Genomic DNA, 20,254 nt, shown 5'->3' with positions numbered 1-20,254 from the left:
AGACAGAAAGACAAAGCGAGAGAAAGTGAACTTATGCCAGATAATAAACTGAGTTAGCTCAAATGACACTGAAGCTAAACAGGCAGTGTTGTTTTGCATCAACAGCTGGGTAGAAAAGACATGACATACATTTCAGGTGCTCCCTTTTTAAGTCAACATTCAACTCCTTCTTTAAACCTATTCTTTTTCAATCAAACGCACTCGGCCACTGATAACCCTGACACTTTCTCTTCACGGACGCAGGCACAAATAATTTGTTATTCAAAATTGAATAGTTTATTTCTTTGTGCTTGGCACATATTAGATCATTGGGGACAAAATTAGTATTTTACAAATACATATAAATGCATATTATGTAAAAGCCTATTCACTCAACAATGTAATATGATGTTTACAAAAACAATAGCATATGTTAAAAAAACAATTAAAAAAACATTCAGTGTGTCTGTCTTAAAATGTGGCAATCAAGGTTGTATGTAACATGAATAACACAGATCTCGTTTTTTTTTGTTGCATAAAGCACATGCAAGGTGTGTTTCTTTTTATGAAATTAATAAACTAACGATAATCCTCAACAGAGCACGAAAGAAGATATGAGAAGGCAAGGCACTTGCAGCCACAAGTTGAAAACTGCAACTCTGAACAACCCATGTATGTGTTGACTTCTCTTCAAATCTTGTACTTCACCTTTCCAATCTCACTTATGACACAGATATGCTGGAGGGAGGAAGAGAAAGAGGGTTGTTCCCCTCAGTCAGATGTTAAATCAAGCGAGCAACACTTTGATCGTTTATAGACCGTCACTGAAATATGTTTTAATCCCCCATGTTTACAGAACATAAATTAGTAATCTGTTGTGTTTTATCTGCTGGAGGGTTGAAATACCACGGTGATGACGAGCCCTCAGAAGATAAATGTTTTGAGCTGATTAGAGATTGTGGAGGGATGTGAATTTGGGAAAGCAAGGTCAGACTTTCCCCATATGACAGGAATCATCTCGCCTCTCCATTATGCTAGTGCACTGAACTTTACATCATTTAAAGATTAAAAGTTCAAAGGTCATCCAAGGTCAATCTCAAACTGATAAATGAACACTTCCTTGATAACAATCATATGACTGTACTGATATGTAGCATGTGCTAACTCGTAATACTAATAGTCGTTAAGTGGGGAATTAAGATGACTCACTCTGCCAGATAAGCAGATCCTAACCCTAACATCCCTTTCTTCACCTTCCGCCCAATTTCTGTGATGAATACCACACACACACACACGCACACACACACACACACACACACACACACACACACACCAAAGGTGCTGTGTTTTAGACAAATCTGAGTAGTACATTTAAAGTAAGGGCAGTACATTTAAAATAAGAACGCTGTAACTCAATTTAACATGGGAGTGTTGGCATGGGGCACAGCGCAAGAGGTCAGGAAAACATACAGGTATTCCAAAACATACAGTGCACACATACACAACCCCGAACACACAAACTCTCGAAGGCCCATGCGCCCCAACAAGCACCCGCACCCGCGCTCGTACACACACAGAGAAAGACACACACACACACATACACACAGAGGATACCTGGGTGAGTTTAGATTTCAGGGAGAGAAGTGTCTCTTTGACTATGTTTACTCTCAGCTCCCGGCTCTTTCATCCCTTTCAAACAGCACTTTAAACTAAAAGGTCATGTGTCGTTCAGAAATAAAAGTAGAGCCTTACATTCAGGTCACGGAAATACTCGTTGTAGTCCAAAGCATAGCCCACGACAAAACGGTTGGGAATTTCAAACCCCACATCTGTTGAGATAAATACAGACACAGAAAATTAGATATATGTAGAGATGGCCTGAATAAACCATCAATTCAAACTTGAGTCAGTGCCCGGGGTTATATCAGGTCTGTATAACAGAGAATCTTCTTGAAAAGTCTCACGATCAAACACCAACCTCAAACAAAGAACCTTGAAATGAATTAAACAATGAACATAGAACTTTTAAAATGCTACCTCGTTCAAAACCACCTGGGCTTTAGACTGAGATATGAGTAACATGACATGTACAGTATAAATCTTGTTCTGACGGCTGAATGAAGGATGAGTGACCTCCCGGATGGCATTAAACAGAGACGCACTTACAGTCTGGAAGGCTTCCAACCACATTAGAGACCCTTTTCACCAGCAGACTGAAACAGACATGACAGTACAACCATTAACGAAGCTAATATCCACAATAATTTGCAATGAATCATGCAGAAGCGATTTGAACTCGGATGGAAAAAAATGTACAGTGAAACTACATAAGCAGTTCATGACTAGATTATAGTGAAGATGGCAATAGGGAAGCTATTCTTATCCTTCAGACAGGAACAACACTGATTACGGAAGCTTCAAAGGGGGAAACTAAGGGCAAACAGTACAGTACCTATACCATTCTAAATCAAAACAATACTGTGCAATACATATGGATTGATTTATGAAAACAAATGCAATACTAACAGTATTCAAGCAATGAAACACAATTGCAAACTTGACATAAAACAGAAGACAAATTCAAGTTGAAGTATGGTGACTGGAGGCATGCATATCTTTAGTAACTACGGAAGAGTGACATCTTGTTCCTGTGACAGCCCCCCCCCCCGTGGACATGGAGAGCTCTGACAGACTGACTCACCCGGCGACCTTTACCATCTTGGGTTCAAAGGCCTCCACATGCTTCAGAAGCGCCTTCATTGTCTTTCCTGTGTCGACTATAGCCTAGAGGCAGGGGAAAGAAGGGGGATAAAGGGAGGGCCATAAATGTGGACAGCTCTCAGAAGAGAATGGATCGCAATAGCAAATCAACCAATAACGTGCCGTATGCTATACCGTAAATTAATCCATATATATTTTCTACAGATATCAATGACAATGTTCTGCTTTTCTTTGAAATTGTTCCTTGAGATCTGAGAACTACTCTAATTATATAGAAGTACAGAATGCAATGTGACAAGATTCATGCAATTGTGTGTGTGTGTGTCACACAGCCCATCTAGAATATTGATTGAATTTTAGATACTGTTATTCCTCTAGAGTGGGGCTAAACAGCCATCATGTGGTGAAGGCCTAGTGTTTATGCATGGATGACATCAGTCTGGAAACTTTCACATCTGAAACATCTCAAAGGGGGGAAAAATACAAAAAAGAGGTCTGGCCTATGTGCACCAGGAGGTTGGAGGGTAGGAGGAAAACTATTAATTTAAAGCAATTATTGCCTGTATGCAATGATAGGCATGTTATATGTTATGATGTAATCTATGCAATTTATCAATCCCTTGCCATTTGGCTGTTATTGCATAATTTAAGACCTGATTATCAAAATAGTGAATGAGAATAAGTGAAGAAATGCAATATTTTCATATTTAAATTTCATATTTATTTATAAGCAGCTGGGTCAGGCAGCAAGACAATGATCGAAAACACACAATCAACTCTACATGAAAATGGTTAAAAAGCAACCAATTTGACATTTTGCAATGGCCTAGGCAAAGTTCAGACCTAATCCCAATTGAGATGTTGTGGAAGGACTTGAAACAAGCAGTTCATGCTTGAAAACCCACAAATGTCGCTGAGTTAAAGCAGTTCTGCATGCAAGAGTCAGCCAAAATTCCTCCTCAGCGATGTGAGAGACTGATCAACAACTACAGGAAGCATTTGGATGCAGTCATTGCAGCTAAAGGTGGCACAACCAGATATTGAGTGTAAAGGAGCAATTCCTTTTTCACATAGTGGAATTGGATGTTGCATAACTTTGTTAATTAATAAAATAGGTATATATTTTTTTGTAAACTCATGTTCCCTTTAGCTAATATTAGGTTTTGGTTGAAGATCTGATAACATTCAGTATCAAAATCATGTAAAAATAGAGAAAATCAGTAAGTGGGCAAATACTTTTTCATGGAACTGTACTTTGTAAACAACAGGAGTGGACTAACTGTGAAATGCTTACTTAAGGGCCCTTCCCAACAATGCAGAGGGAAATCATTTAAAAAGTCAAACACGTACTAATAGATACACAATGAGTAACGATAACTTGGCTATGTACAATTGGCACCAAAGCCGAGTCGAAGTGCAGGGGTACGAGGTAATTGAGGTAGACACTGCATGTACATATAACTAGGAATAAAGTGACAGGTAGTAAACAATAGCAGCAGCGGATGTGATGAGTCAAAAAAAGTTACTGCATAAAAGGGTCAATGCAGATAGTCTGGGTAGCTATTTGGTGAACTAACTGTTTAGCAGTCTTATAGCTTGTGGGTGGAATCTGTTCAAGGTCCTGTTGGTTCCAGACTTGGTGCGTCGGTACTGCTTGCCTTGCAGTAGCAGAGTGAACAGTCTATGACTTTATTCAAGGCATCAAGGCAAATTCAAGGCATTTGCAATACTGTACCGTGAGATGATGCAGTCACTTACCTCTACAATCAAGACATTCTTTGTGCCATGTAAAAAAAAAAAAAAGAAGAAGAAGAGAGAAACCCATTTTTAATATCTCTGAACTGCAACATCACAACAACTTCCATTCAAACATAGGGGCAAATACTTGGGCGTTTGACTTCTCACTTCTTAGACTGTAGCTATAGTGACAATCTTGGATCTAATTTTAGTCCCTTGGAGACACACAGACATGTCATTATACTCCCTCATAATATATGGTTGTTCCTAACATTGAGCCAAAGGCACTTCCAAATGTCTTAGACAGTAAAGATAATTACAGTTGGACACTTTCTCTGGTGCAGGGGTTCAAATGACAGCCTTTTCCCCCTTGGCTGTGTATGAGGCTCTTTGTCTGGCTGGTGGAGTGTATCTATGGTTTGAGGCGAGTGCTCTGAGAGAATGCAGGCAGGAGGCCAATGTTGTGGGCCTACACGCTACACCTGAACCGAGTTATGTAATGCTATGAACAGGGAGTAAGGATACGTAACTATGCTGAGCAAAAATCTAAAACGCAACAGCAACAATTTCAATGATTTTACTGAGTTACAGTTCATATGAGGAAATCAGTCAACTGAAATGAATTCATTAGGCCCTAATCTATGGATTTTACGACTGGGAATACAGATATGCATCTGTTGGTCACAAAATAAATGGGCCTCATAATGGGCCTCAGGATCTCGTCACAGTATTTTTGCTATCGATAAAATGCAATTCTGTTTGTTGTCTGTAGCTTATGCCTGCCCATACCATAACCCCACCGCCACCATGGGACACTCTGTTCACAACGTTGACATCAGCAATCCGCTCGCCCACACGAAGCCATACACATGGTCTGCGGTTGTGAGGCTCATTGTTGTAGTGCCAAATTCTCTAAAACTACATTGGAAGCAGCTTATGGTAAAGAAATTAACATTAAACTATCTGGCAACAGCCCTGCTGGACATTCCTGCAGTCAGCAAGCCAATTTCACCCGCCCTCAAAACTTAAGACATCTGTGGCATTGTGTTGTTTTATTTTCCCCCAGCACAAGGTGCACCTGTGTAATGATCATGCTGTTTAATCAGCTTCTTGTTATGCAACACTTGTCAGGTGGATGGATTATCTTGGCAAAGGAGAAATGTTCACTAACGGGGATGTAAACAACTTCGTGCACATCATTTGAGAGAAATAAGCTTTTTGTGAGAATGGAACATTTCTGGGGTCTTTTATTTTAGCTCATGAAACATGGGACCAACACTTCACATGTTGCATTTATATTTTTGTTTAGTGTAGTAGAGAGCGAGAGAACATGGAAACCTTGAGCAGAACTAACCTGCTTTGCCACATGGAAAAGATGTGCACAAAACAGCCTCAAACAACCACATTAGTGATTTTTATATGACCTTATTCGATATGGATTACATTTCCCCTCAAGAATGTTAAAGATACGAAACACAAACACTTGGAGGTAATAGGTGCATTATTCTACCAGACAATGTGCTACATCATTCTAACCCCCTCCACTACTCCCAAAGGCTTTTGCCCTCATACTGCTATCTGTCCTATTGCTGAAATCTCAAATAAAATCCTGTACATGCCTCCCTGCTGTTGATGATGGACTGGGAAGGGAGGTAGGCTATAGAAACTCTACCCCATGCAGAGATTCCTGCAAAATCAAGTCATTTGACAGATCTGTTCTTGAACCTATCCAACTTACATATTTGAAGCAGTGTTATGCATTTTAACTATAACACTCCTCGACTTTCCATGATGACATTTGGGATTAGGAAAAGCAAGTGCTGTAAATGGTATGCCATTGCCAATAATGCTAGTTGACGGTTGGCCAGAGTCCTTGTGCCTAATAACTGGCACCCCTTATGACTGGCACATGCCCCAATGACTGGCACCACTCAGCTGTGCCATGGGGTGACGGCATGACGCTGAGATGGCAGCCATTTAGTGAAGATTAATGTCAGCCATCTAGTTACCCTTAGTGAAGATTAATGTTCCTGACTTGTGTAAATTTGCTGGGTTAGACAGACAGGTATTCTTGTTGACCTCCTAACCCTAAGCAAAAACAAATCTTAGGTAAGATTTTTGCCTGTTCAGTTGTATGTAAAAAAAATTACAAATTTAAACTCCTCATGACATTGCCTGCTGTCCTCTTCTGACTCCTAAAATATGCCTTACTACTGAGATAGAGACAGTAACTATGTGCTGTAAGACTACATTCTATCTAGATGGGGGTGTCAATTCCAACACCAGTCACATACCATCCTCTTGAGCACCCTTGACTTAAACTCCATTAAATCTTTCATTGTATTTTATATGGGTTAGGTTACAGTGTGGGGTTCATGATGGTCCACCAAAACCCTATTTTTATCGTCAAGTATTTCCTCAGAAAGAGGATATTCCTGGTGCAACCATTTCTGTACTGTCCACAGGACTAGATTAGTGATTCATTCTCAACCTGGTGATGGCTACACCACACTGACAAAGTGACTCTTATGAAGGGCACACAAAGAGGATGGTTGTCGGGGAAGACCCAAAAATGTATGACGCGCCGAATGAACGCAGGATAACACCCAGTCACTGGGTTCACTTTCTGTGCTCCAGTCCATAAATGTAGTTCAGTAGACACAGTTCTACACAGGAATGTCTTAAACTGTCTGTCTCTTCTGGAAAGACCTAGCCCTTGCCTCACGCCATAGATAAAAAAAAATGTAAAAAGTATTTTCATTAGATGTATCTACTATGCCTTGTTGGGACCACTGGGACCACTGCTTAGACATAGAGGACCACACCTATGTGAAATATAACAGGGTAGTTCATCCTTCAGCTCAATCTTCTTATATCTTCTTATAGATCGTATACCTTATCTGAATTTGTCTTTAAAGTGTGTACATGTCTTTCTCTTTCTCTTTCTTCCTTCACCACCCAAATGAGCACACATTTCCAAGAGCCCTGTCAACGCTCAACAGCAGAGCTGAGCGCTCCCCCTTGTGGCTAGTTATGACCTTATATCAAAAAACGTTCTTAATGCTCAAATTCTTTAGAAAAAAAGTGTATCTGAATGCATAGAATCTAATTTCCCAGAGAGGGATAAAAATGGAAAGATTATTTACAGAAAGAAATCAGGTTTGAACAAATGTTCATATAAAATTATTACAATTTATTTAGGCACGGACATACCTTGCCTCGTAGAACAGATAGATCTTGACTTCCTATTATGTGCAGGTCCTCTGTTGATTGGTCATTCTAGAGAAGAAGAAAAAAAACTTGTTTGAGTGTGTGAACATTCACCATTCTGTCCTGGACAGAGGCAAGACACAGATAACCTCACAGAGATGTCCCCAAACATGACACCCAGGACGACTACGCTGCACAGATCAGTGAATTTTCCATGACGGTGACTGTCTAGTGTCTACGTAATCACTATCATTTAGACAGTGAGGCTTTAGATGGAATGGGAAAAGGCGAGAATGAAGGGTAGTAACAATGGAGCTAATACAGACACTGCCATTCAGGTCAGCTCAATTCTACAATCATGCTGGAGTCAGATATTTCAGGTGCTGAGTTAGCCAAAATATAAAATCCCAGGTGAAAGGGAAAGGGGATATCTAGTCAGTTGCACAACTGAATGCATTCAACTGAAATTGGTCTTGCACATTTAACCCAACCCCTCAATCAGAAATGTGCGGGGGGCTGCCTTAAATCGATGTGAAATAAATGCATGTCCTTTCATAGGAGTATAGCGAACAATGCCTGCTGTCCTCTTCTGACTCCTGAAAGTCTTCTGACTTTCACGTTTAATTTCCTTAAACTAATTTCCTAGCGCTCATATCGAACAATCCTAAAGTACACTATATATACAAAAGTATGTGGACACCCCTTCAAATGTGTGGATTCGGCTATTTCAGCCACACCCGTTGCTGACAGTTATATAAAATCGAGCACACAGCCATGCAATCTCCATAGATAAACATTGGCAGTAGAATGGCCCGTACTGAAGGCACCGTCATAGGATGCCACCTTTCCAACAAGTCAGTTCGTCAAATGTCTGCCCTACTCAAGCTGTCCCGGTCAACTGTAAGTGCTGTTATTGTGAAGTGGAAACGTCTAGGACAACAACGGCTCAGCCGCAAAGTGGTAGGCCACATAAACTCAAGGAATGAGACCGCCGAGTGCTGAAGCATGTAGCGCATAAAAATAATCTGTACTTGGTTTCAACACTCACTACTGAGTTCCAAACTGCCTCTGGAAGCAACGTCAGCACAAGAACTGTTCGTCGGGAGCTTCATGAAATGGGTTTCAATGGCCGAGCATCCGCACACATGCCTAAGATCACCATGCGCAATGCCAAGCGTCGGCTGGAGTGGTGTAAAGCTCGCCAACATTGGATTCTAGAGCAGTGGAAAAGCATTCTCTGCAGTGATGAATCACGCTTCACCATCTGGCAGTTTGATGGATGAATATGGGTTTGGTGGATGCCAGGATAACGCTACCTGCTCTAATGCATAGTGCCAAGTGTAAAGTAATGGTCTGGGGCTGTTTTCATTGTTCGGGCTAGGCCCCTTAGTTCCAGTGAAGGGAAATCTTAACGCTACAACATTCTGTGCTTCCAACTTTGTGGCAACAGTTTGGGGAAGGCCCTTTCCTGTTTCCGCAATGTAAATGCCCCCGTGCACAAAGTGAGGTCCATACAGAAATTGTTTGTCGAGATCAGTGTGGAAAAACTTGACTGGCCTGCACAGAGCCCTGACCTCTACCCCATCGACCACCGTTGGGATGAATTGGAACAGCGACTGCGAGCCAGTCCTAATCGCCCAACATCAGTGCCCGACCTCACTACTGTTCTTGTTGTTGAATGGAAGCAAGTCCCTGCTGCAATGTTCCAATATCTTGTGGAAAGCCTTCCCAGAAGAGGGTAGGTTATTATAGCAGCACAGTGGGGGACCAACTCCAAGCAAGTGTCCACATACTTTTGGTCATGTAGTGTATCTCAAATTGATTGTATTTTTGCCTAATCCAATGAAATCAGTAAATAAAAGGAAGTGACATACATATAGACAGACTATATACGCAGACAGACAGACTATATACTCTTCCATCTCCAAACATAAACCAATTATTAATAACAGAAACAACTGGTTGTTTCGATTTCTATTTTCCTCTCTTATGTTGAATAAGTATTATCCTAACTGTTCTGGTCGGAAGTCAGCGCTAAAAGATGACAATTTCGAGATTTTAAGCATCTGAACAGGCCTCCCAGTTGCTCTGGTGAATGGAAGCCCAGCTGCATAAACAATACATGCTGAAGATTTCAAAGGACAAATAAATAGGATATTGAGGGATCAACCAAGGTGCTCCTCAACTACATTAAACTAGAGAACCTCATATTCACTATGTTTATCTTTACTTCATCACAAGCGATTGATAAATTATGTGATGATAGAGCCTTTCAAAAGACTCTTAAAGAACTTGATGCACTGTTGTTCACTGTACATTATTTATACTCAATGATTGACTACTGTTGTTGTTGTTGTGTAAGGTTGGGGTTACATACCAGGTAGCTCTTAAGCCTAATAAACTCCACTCTGGTCTCCAGGTGCTTGTTGGAGTTGCGGCATTGTACCTTAATGAACTCCACCAGGTCGGAACAGAACTTGTACCCTCCCTTCAGTACACACAGCACCACCATGTCATGATCCCCAATGTCATCCATGATGTGTCGGGCCAGGCGCTCTGTCCTACAGTACAAATCATGTTAAACATTCCCAGGAAATCACAATTACACAGACAGAGCAGTGTGTGTGTGTGTAATTACATTTCGGGGTCACATGATACCACAGAGTTGATGCTTTATCACCAATTGCCAAGGCATGCAGTGTGTATGATGCACACACACACACACACACACACACACACACACACACAATGGTATCGTTTATTGTGTACTTTCAATACACAGTTCTCAACTCAATGACTTATTGAAGTTATCCAAGCCTCCCTGGTTGGTAAAAATGTGGCACGCACCAGCATTCCTTTCCACATGAGGTAGAAAACCTGAACTGTGAACCCAGGCCAATGAGTGCACCAGGAGAAGACCAATAAAGTGGGTTAGAAACGGGGGTGCTATTCCTATTTAAGATCATCCTTTAAGCACAGTAATGTAGTAACCTATGTTCCATATTGTAAACTACAATAACATAAATAGAATAGTAGATTGGCTTCTGATCACCTCAGCAAGTTGGTGAAAAGGTTTGTAAGAATGTCCTCCAGATTATACAATAAATATTACCTGTCCATGATAACCCCATGTGGAATGTAGACACTCTCTATATCTTCGCGGTAATGCTCTGGATAAGTGAAGAGCTCTAAACTGTATCCGGGCCAATCATCTTTAATCTAAGATATGATAAACAAAGATAAGAAACACTTGCAAAGTTATGATACATTTATTCATGAAATATTCCCATAGGCTATATCTGTAAGTAGCCGGTCAATTTAAAAAGTTCATGATCTGAAGACAGTGCTTGATCAACTGAAATCAGCTCCAACAAGTTACTCAAGAAAACAAATCACGATAGGATAAATATTGGTATATTACAATAGACCACTACAAAACAAAGTCTGAAGCTATTTACCACAATTCCTCCTTCCATTCCCGTGGCTCTGGATGGAACGCATTCTGCCATGATGTTTTTCCGCGATGACAGACAGTTGAAGTAAAAAAATCAGTCAGGAGACAAGGACTGAAGGGGAGCGAACAAATTACTACAATCACAAGCAAGATAACGGTGAAAAGTGAGTGTTCCTCAAAGTAAACACGCTCTGTATTATGACAACTTTTCCCCTTTATAAAGAGAGATTATTTGTGCAATTTTAGGCTGAAACTCAAAACTAGCCAACAAGGCAAGCATGCTGTGGTCATGCTAAAGTCATTAGTGTAACTAAAAAGAGGTGGTTGTTGTTTTCCAGTCCTTCTGAATAAACCACCGAATGGCACAATTAGATCCACGGGGGTGGATAATCAGCTGCATGGGATTTCATGTAGTAGTTTTCCTGTAGGCTCAGATGCTTGCTTAAAAGGAAAAGTTAATAATTTGGTTCAAGAAACTGTGGCAAAGGACCAGATAAGTATAGGCTCATTCAAGGCTCTTGTACAATGACCTACAAGGATTACATCATGACGTAGTATGTAGTAATATGTCTAAAGTGTTGTAAGCAGATTTTCAAAAATATATTTAAATATAGTGCAGAGTTAATTTAGTTTACCAAAACAATGTGAAATCATAGACAGAGACAGTGAGAGGGATATGACAATTTGCCAGACAATTTCATATCTAGCACTCAGGGCATATGTTTTTTTTCCTCACTGAATATCTGTTTACAATTCTAGCATTTGCCATTGAGACTTAAGAGGTGTTAGTTGTTGTTGGGGATGTAGATGGTCTTGTATCGCTTGATGAGGTCAATGTCCCTCTCCAGCTGCTTCATCTCCAGACGCTCCTTGCAGTACTTCTTGGGGGTGGTGTCCATGACAACAGAGTCCCTGGTACTGATGGTGCAGCTCCCCCCAGTTCTTCTTCAAGCCCCGGACAGAGAATGACCCATCAATAACACAGGCAAGGGAGATGAGCTTTCCATTCTTGCTCAAGAAAAAGTAATTATCAATAAACCCATGTATGTCAGTGTAATGAGAATGTCTTTCTGGGAAATGTCGCTCTTAAACCCCTTTGAATGTATGCTGGTGCTTAACAGAATTTGTAAGCCTATTCATAATTTGATACATTGATCAAATATTGACCCTTATCTACATGACTGATCAGCTAAAACACATATATTAATGTAATGCATCTTTATGATCTATTCTAGGACAGATTCTATTGGCATGGTTCTAAGGACCTATGTGGTTTACCTGTGTGATGTTTTTTTCACTCACCCTCAGAGAGCTGTATAATGGCGCCCTGTCTCATGCTGTCACACCCTGATCTGTTTCACCTGTCCTTGTGATTGTCTGTGTGTGTGGCGCACAATTAGCCCAGCGTCATCTAGGGTAGGCCGTCATTGTAAAATATGAATTTGTTCTTAACTGACTTGTCTAGTTAAATAAAGGTTTAATAAAAATAAAAAAGGCATATGTCTTTACAAAGTCCTTTTTGGAGTGAATACCCATAATTTGATTGTCTGCTTTGGCTGCTATTTGTGTTTTCTTGAAAGTATCATACAAATGTGAAAAAGTTTCTCTAGTGGTGTAAAAATATAAACACCGAATTAGATTTAGGAAATGACCTCAAGTGATATTGAGATGTAATCTCGCCCTATTGCTTACTTTCGGTAAATTTGGGTTCCTTGGAGTGCTCGAGCAGTTATTTCTCTGGAGGCCACTTCTACTTTTGTTGGCGCCTGTCTTGTTTGGAACCTTATTCATACTTTTCGCATGCTTAACTTGTGCCCTAAACATTGATATAACTTGACAATGGAATAATAAAAGAGAAGATATAGTACAGTAGCTAGATCATTTCAGGACATGAGTGCAAAAATCTGTCAGACGCCCAGTGCACAGTGGTGCAGTCTTTTTCACTGTCCAGGTTGTGACAACAAAGTATCCCCACACATTCCCAATCCCCCACACGGAAACATAGGTTTAAGAAAAATATTAAGCTAGCTAACGTTAGATACAGTAGATATGCCCATGGGCTTTGTGCAATGCAAATAAGTTTACATAGCTAGCTAACGTTATACAGTTAATTTGTTAGCTATTAGTAGTTCACAGTGTGGGAAGAATATTCATCTTGTTTCTACGTTTCCTGATAAAGTGAGAGGTAAAATCCTCCATCTAAGATTTGAATGCAATCTGCGTTTTATCTGTTTTTCCTTCTCCCTGTTTACATGTAACACCGTACTTAGGAAATACAGTTTGTCCCTTTACTTTTCTCGTCCAATGTGTGACAATGCGAAAACTATGCCATATACAGTGATTCGAGTTGTGGCCAATGAATAATGGTAAAAGGCCAGCAACACTCCGTATTATTCAGAGCGCAATTGAATGACACCATAATACATTCTACAGACCCCACTGAGTATTCCCTACAATAATCTTACTGTGGCACCCACAATATTTTTCGCTCAAAAACCAATATGTATTCCATATAGAGTGACTCACATTGTGGCCGCCAATGGAATGGGTGGAGCAAAAGGCCAGCCTAATTTCTTTGACCTAGGAACATGTTTTAAAACATACATTTAATGCAAATGTCACTTAAATATGATTCATTGTTAATGTTTAGACAATCATATGTAATATACTGTATAATTAATAATACAGGTAATTTACACTTTTCTACTATTACGTGGGGGACATTTATTTCGAAAATGTCCGAAATTCCGTGACCCGGAAGTACCTTTTTGTTGTTGCTGACGAGAAGCTTAAGTTGAACGTGGCTGATTGGTTTACTTTCATCAGCTCTGGCTTTACTCCAATAATTAAACGTTACTAGCTAAGATACTGTAAAAAAAATATATCATCCAGGTAGGTCAAGTGTATAAAATATATTAAAAGTCATTATCGACTGATGCATGCGTGACGCATGATATCAGAAAGCAATCTCTTGATGATATAAAAGTTGCTGTAGCTAGCTAGATACAGTAGCTATGTAAATAACCTATCTAGCTAGGAACAGTATATGGGTAAACGAAATTATTTCCAAAGATATGTGTTAAACAGAACATTATTTTAGAAGACAGAAATGTAAGTATTGACCCTATCGGGTCTATTTAGCCCTTGATCATGACTCAGTTCCATTACATTACACAAGTCTTTTGACCAAGGCGGCTTCTTTAGTGGGGTGTTTTGTTAAGATACCTGACGCTCGATCTGAAGATGAATTAACACACATCGCTTGCGGTACGGTATTGGAAGCATAAGGACCTTATCTTTCATAAGCGAGAAATAATCATAAAAAAGGCCAAATTAAACCCCTTGATAGGGTGGTTTGTGTTCCCATACGGCCATATCACCATGTTACAGCGCTTGTTTACGGAAAACAGGAGCCACCACGTGCTAATTAGCTATATCGCATGCTCAGAAGTGTAGTAGAAATGTAGTTTCGTTGGATGGAGGCAGGCATCCATAGCTGTATGGATCTGTGCAAAATTGCTACAGTAAGTGTATCTTTTTCATTGGAAGTATTCTTTCTCTCTGATGAAAGCTTTTTGTTTCGAAAGCCTTGTCACAAGCGATGATTATTGACGATTCTTAACGTTAAATATGTACTATGCAGAAATCGCTCAACCATTTCGTTGTTGCTAAAATTCTAATGTTTTTCCTAATTCCAGTTTGTGACAACAAGCTAGTATAATGTGGAGTATCATTGTACCATCTAAACTGTTGTGAAATATCTGTTCCATAACCCAAATTGACAGATCTATTTCTATGTTCGTTTCGTTGTGTCCCCCAAAAAGTTCAATATTGCAGCTTTAACCCAGCATTGGGATTATTCTTATGGACAAAGCTAATTGACTACCACAGTATGCGTCATTAAACCCAGAGATGGTTCCAATTGTTTATCCGACATACATTTTTCCATCAGTTATTTTAGAACTACTTCATATAAGGTCTGTTTCATCTAGGCTTGCCCTGGCTTTACGTTTTGATAACCGAGCAAATCGCTCTAGGACAAGGTAACTTTTATCAATAATTAGCCATGCACATTTCTTTGCGTAAATTGAGGCTAATACATTGATAAAACGCACCTTGCCCGATAAATAATTACACGGCTTTCAAAACGTCACAAGGTAAGCCTACACCAAACGCACAATTCATTGTAATTTCTTTGTAAAATGAATGGCGGAAAAACCATTGGAACCATTTCTGTGTTTTTATGGGTATTATGATGCGTCCACTGTGACGGACTATAGCTGAGAACTGTAGGGAGAAGGCAGAATACTGCCTAGAGTTTGATAGCTAGGATCTATTCATCTTTAAAAAAAAATTGATCCTCTGATCAAGCCATGAACTGTCCCTCTCCACCTTTGGCACTCAAAGACTTGGCCTGTATTGGTTGACCTAACTATACAGTAGCTAGGCTACTCATGGTTATGTGTTGGTTGACCTAACTACACAGTAATTAGGTCAACCAAATGCATCATCACGAGTAGCCTAGCTACTGTATAGTTGGGTCAATCAATAGTTAATCATGAGTAGCCTAACTTTACAGTAGCTAGGCTACTTATGATGATGTATTGCTTGTTTGTGTTTTGGCTTTTGAAGCACTTTGTTATGAAAAGGGCAATAGAACATGTGTAAATGATTATTCACACTGGTCAAGTGACTTAGTGACAGCTAAACTTAGTAACTGTTATCAACATGTACAATAGCTACATACATTTTACATTTCAACAGCTCCTGACAAGGAACTTACATCACTGAACATATTGCCTGTTATTATTTGATGTCATTAACCCAGTACAATCAGTCTCATCTTATCTGTCTTACAGATTTGACATAACAACCACATCAAAATGCTTCCAGTAGCCTACCGTCAAAGGGTGAAAATGTTTATAGCGATGGGAGTGTTGAACAACACACGGCAGCTTGCTCTGAAAGCTGTGAGATGGCGGACAAGCACAAGCCCTTTCCCGATATCCAGATCGTGGCTCTCTACTGTACCCCAGATAGAGGACCGAAACATCCTGCTAATGGGTCTGCCTGGAGCAGGAAAAACCTCTGTGGGGCGTGTTGTTGCTCATAGACTGGGAGTGCCTGTCATTGACGTGGACGACCATATCCTGGAGGTGACATGGAAGATGCCGGTGGCTGACAAGCTGGCCGAGGTCGGAGGGGAACGTTTCCTGGAAGAAGAGGGTCGGGCTCTGTGCAAATTATCCACCTCTGGTAGTGTCATCTCCCTAACAGGATCCAACCCACTCCACTCTGGGGCTATGCAGCACCTCAAACGCACTGGACTGGTAGTGTATCTGGATGTAGCCACCGATGACATCATACAGAGGCTCTCCAGGATGAAAGTGAACAGGATTGTGGGCCAGGAGGCTGGGGTACCCATCAGGCAGATTCTACACTACAGGAAGCAGTTTTATGAGAAATGGCTTGACACTAGAGTGCTCTGTGGGACTGGAGATACTGTTGAGGAGATTGCAGAGAAGGTGCTTCAGGCTGTGGAGAGATACCAGAACTCGAAATCGGAGACCTTTGTGTCAACCAGGAGGGAGAACGGATCATCTAGTGATTCAAAATACTTCAGTGACGTTGTTTTAGAGGGGTTAGCTCCCGATGGTGGACTGTACGTGCCCCAAAAAGGCTTTCCGAAGCTCGACGTACGAGAATGGCTAAGATTAGCAGAAATGTCCTATCCTGAACGAGCCTTAGCCATGCTTGAAAAGTGCATACACCCCATGGACATCCCTGGTACCGATCTCAGAAGAATGGTGTTCAGAGCTTACGGGGTTAACTTTGCCAGCGAGGCCATTGCACCTGTGAAACACCTAGTTCAAAACCAGTTTGTGCAGGAGCTCTTCCACGGCCCCACTGCTTCGTTTAAAGACCTGGCCTTGCAGTTGATGCCTCAGCTCTTCGCCTATTGTCTCCCACAAATGTGCAACTACCTCATCCTTGTGGCAACATCCGGTGACACCGGCAGTGCAGTGCTGAGTGGGTTCGGCAACCTTCATGACCTGGACCGGCAGAGGGTCGGCGTGCTGGTGTTCTTCCCAGAGGAAGGAGTGAGTGAGATCCAGAAGCGACAGTTGACAGCCTACAAAGAGGGCACCGCCAGGTCTGTCGGTGTCCTATCCGACTTTGACTTCTGCCAGAGGGCCATTAAGACCATGTTTGGGGATTCAGGTCTGACGGGGCATTTGGCTGTGGAGTATGGCACTGTCCTCAGCACTGCTAACTCCATTAATTGGGGAAGGCTGCTACCACAGGTGAGGTTCTGCTGTTAGATGACACAGTAGAACTTGTGTTTTTAAGGCTCAGAAAATGTGCTTGATGTATGTTATTTTTTATTTGTATTATAGGGGATTAACAACCCCATCTTAATTATATACAGGGGTAGGGGTGAATACATTCTAAATGAACCTTAAATACATATAGCTATTCTAAACAATTGTTTTTATTTATTTAATTCAGTCTAGGCTACTTAATGTCTTGGTATGTTGTTGTACAGCTCAAGTAGCATTACTTCCTTACCTCGTGTTTCTCCCCAGGTGGTCTATCACGCCTCAGCATATCTAGATCTTTTCAAAGATGGGGTTATCAAGTTCGGAGAGCCCATCGATGTATGCATCCCTACCGGTAACTTTGGCAATGCCATGGCAGCCCTGTACGCTAAGCAAATGGGAATCCCGATAAGAAAAATAATCTGCGCTTCCAACCAAAACCGAATCGTTTCTGACTTTATTACGACAGGGGTGTGTGATCTCCGAAACCAGCCCCTCATTGCCTCGCTTTCCCCAGCCATAGACATCCTCAAATCCTCCAACCTGGAGAGATTTCTCTACCACACCTCAGGTGGTGATGGCTGTCTTGTTAGAGATCTGTTCACGCGCTTAGAGAAAGACCAGTACTTCAAAGTCTCTGAGTCATTGCTCCAAAAGATCCAAGAGGAGGTGGTGGCTGGCTGGTGCTCTGAAGAGGAATGTCTGGCTGCCATCCTAAATGTTCACACCAAAACTGGTTACGCGATGGACACACACACCGCCGTTGCTAAGGCGGTTGCCGACCGGCTACAGGACCCATGGTGTCCAGTGGTGATCTGTTCCACGGCGCACCACGGGAAGTTTGCCCCCACTGTCCTCAAAGCGTTGCGGTGCCCGAACACTCATTACAACCCCTCAGATCCTGTGGACCAGCTGAGGGAGCTGGCCTCTGTAGCGTCCACACCTCGGATGCACCAAAACATGCTTCAGTGCCTGAAGGAAAACAGTAGAGGAGAACATACAGTGTGTCAAGCAGATTTCAGTGTGTTAGTGGAGGAGGTGGAATCCATGATTCAAGACTCTTTCTTGAAAGTTCTTTAGGTCTCTTTCAGATAAACAAACAGGTAAAGACTCTGGGGTAGGGTGGTACATTTTTATTTTCATTCAGTGTGTTGAGGAGGGCAGTTGAAATGAAAGTCAGCCCATTAATTTATAAATCATATGAATTCATGTGTTTGTTTTTTTTTGTCTGAATTGTGCAATATATCTCCTTATTTGACAGAATTTGGGTTTAGGTGATGTTTCTACAGCAACTGGAGATGTCATAACATAAATATTTTGTACCCACTAGATGGTGATATTTACCACATGGCTCCTATGCAGCCAAGAGGTCCCCTCAGGTTTCATAATATGTAGTCGTGGTTCAGACTCTCCTAACTAGCCCCAACGGCCCAATACATGAGACTAAATTGTGGAGTCATTACCTTGTGCCAAAGGAAGAACTATATATAGAACTAAATATGCTTGTTCATGTTTGTCATGTAGTATAGTTTAACCCAGATGTGCTGTTGGTTACAAGCATTTCGCTACCACCCGCAATAGCATCTGCTAAACCTGTGTATGCGACAAATACAATTTGATTTGCTCTTGTTTATTTATTTATTACAAATGTATGTTCATTTCCCTTTTGTATATACTATGTTATGTAACTGTCATATTACAATCCTCAGCAACACGAAGGACATACTCGGGTTGATATTCATCTGACTGTTGGTATTAAATGTTTGTTTGTGTAAAGTCATTATTCTCTTTTGATTATGAAGATTTTTGAGTATAGCTTCATCCACTGAATAACAGTTACACATCAGTCAGAGTGATCCATAAATAAGAAATACAAATTTTGCTGGGAAAATATATTTCTCTGGTAAACAAACCAAACTGCCCTCTGAGAATGAGTGTAATTGTATCCAGAACCACCCTCATCCTCCACTTCCACAGAAGCGATGAGAATAGCTGAGGTGCTGCTGAAGCAAAATGGCGGATCTCTCCTCGTGACATTAAAACCTGGCTAATTAATCTCGACGAGGTTCATGGTCCAGTAATTGCTGGGGAAAGTTGGAGAGGCAGTGAGAACCTCCTATCAATGTCCACACACTCATTAACTAGGCTTCTACTAACACCGCTGGCCTTTATTGCGGCACAAAATCCTTTTACGGTTTGCACTATCCCTCAGCTCTTTCATACTAGTACATTAGCTGTCAAGCCAAGAAATAAGAGTCAGGTTTCAAAGCTATTTACATTTGTATTTAAATGTTAAGCCTATTTTTCTGTCATTTTGTACTTTCGTTTGTCTCTACCGTAGTTCATTTCAGGCCCATGCCGAAATTGGTTGTGATACATGACACATGAAGAGGATTAACAATAGGGACACACAAGGAAGTGACTTTGCTTTTCCTGTTCAGGTTACATATAGACAAATGGAATGAGGAAGGGCATCAGTATTTTTTTTCCCCCAAACACCTAAAAGATTAATAGAAGATAAGTTAGAATGATGTTCAAGGTTTCAAAGTCAACTATGGTATCAGTATGACCTCATTATCAGAAGTCAACCTAGGTCCAACAACGCATGTGTATTCAACCTTGGAGTGAACCAGGAAATGATCTGAAAATATAGAATGGAACATGTAATTTACTCTTCTACTATTCAAGCCTTCAAATCCTCTCCCATTGTGCTGCTAACATTCGACCAGCTTAAAATAGAACTGTTCGCTATTCTGGAAGGCGACACGCAATGAATGATCATTTCATGCTGGGGGACTTTCTCCTACCTCTCTCCATCTAAGGTGATAGAGAG

General features: G+C 41.0%; 2 protein-coding genes and 1 long non-coding RNA gene across 4 annotated transcripts; 1 reads left to right on the top strand and 2 right to left on the bottom strand.

Moving 5' to 3' along the window:
* Positions 1-253: 253 nt before the first annotated feature.
* On the bottom strand, positions 254-12,046 carry prtfdc1a (phosphoribosyl transferase domain containing 1a). The gene is made up of 9 exons (XM_021562798.3): positions 11,106-12,046; positions 10,760-10,866; positions 10,025-10,208; positions 7,651-7,716; positions 4,459-4,476; positions 2,681-2,763; positions 2,146-2,192; positions 1,732-1,808; positions 254-717 (listed from the first exon to the last, which is right to left on the bottom strand). Exons 1-9 carry the CDS (start codon positions 11,154-11,156, stop codon positions 670-672), a joined length of 681 nt encoding a protein of 226 aa, XP_021418473.3. The 5' UTR covers positions 11,157-12,046; the 3' UTR covers positions 254-669.
* Positions 11,298-14,509, bottom strand: LOC149977424 (uncharacterized). The gene is made up of 4 exons (XR_016486610.1): positions 14,327-14,509; positions 13,866-13,969; positions 13,628-13,681; positions 11,298-12,046 (listed from the first exon to the last, which is right to left on the bottom strand). It is a non-coding gene; the product is annotated as an uncharacterized LOC149977424 (long non-coding RNA).
* On the top strand, positions 13,871-19,201 carry thnsl1 (threonine synthase like 1). 2 transcript variants are annotated; one of them, XM_021562795.3, is made up of 3 exons: positions 13,871-14,625; positions 15,961-17,406; positions 17,689-19,201. In XM_021562795.3, the coding sequence occupies exons 2-3, from the start codon at positions 15,985-15,987 to the stop codon at positions 18,499-18,501; spliced, it is 2,235 nt and encodes a 744-aa protein (XP_021418470.3). In that variant the 5' UTR covers positions 13,871-14,625; positions 15,961-15,984; the 3' UTR covers positions 18,502-19,201. The 2 variants fall into 2 exon arrangements, with proteins under 2 accessions (XP_021418470.3, XP_021418471.3); XM_021562796.3 differs by having other exon boundaries at positions 13,872-13,993.
* The last annotated feature ends 1,053 nt before the right edge of the window (positions 19,202-20,254 follow it).

This window comes from Oncorhynchus mykiss, chromosome 15, assembly GCF_057628025.1.
Source record: "Oncorhynchus mykiss isolate SJ-2025 chromosome 15, ASM5762802v1, whole genome shotgun sequence".
NCBI classification, from domain to species: Eukaryota; Metazoa; Chordata; class Actinopteri; order Salmoniformes; family Salmonidae; genus Oncorhynchus; species Oncorhynchus mykiss.
This window is presented reverse-complemented; position numbering and strand designations above follow the sequence as displayed.

Coding starts and splice junctions, on each gene's coding strand:
- prtfdc1a (XM_021562798.3), bottom strand. CDS start 11,156: ATGGCAGAATGCGTTCCATCCAGAGCCACGGGAATGGAAGGAGGAATT. Junction 10,867..11,105: donor GAATGGAAGGAGGAATTGTG/GTAAATAGCTTC, acceptor ATCATATCTTAG/ATTAAAGATGATTGGCCCGG. Junction 1,809..2,145: donor GGTTGGAAGCCTTCCAGACT/GTAAGTGCGTCT, acceptor TTATCTCAACAG/ATGTGGGGTTTGAAATTCCC.
- thnsl1 (XM_021562795.3), top strand. CDS start 15,985: ATGCTTCCAGTAGCCTACCGTCAAAGGGTGAAAATGTTTATAGCGATG. Junction 17,407..17,688: donor GGGGAAGGCTGCTACCACAG/GTGAGGTTCTGC, acceptor GTTTCTCCCCAG/GTGGTCTATCACGCCTCAGC.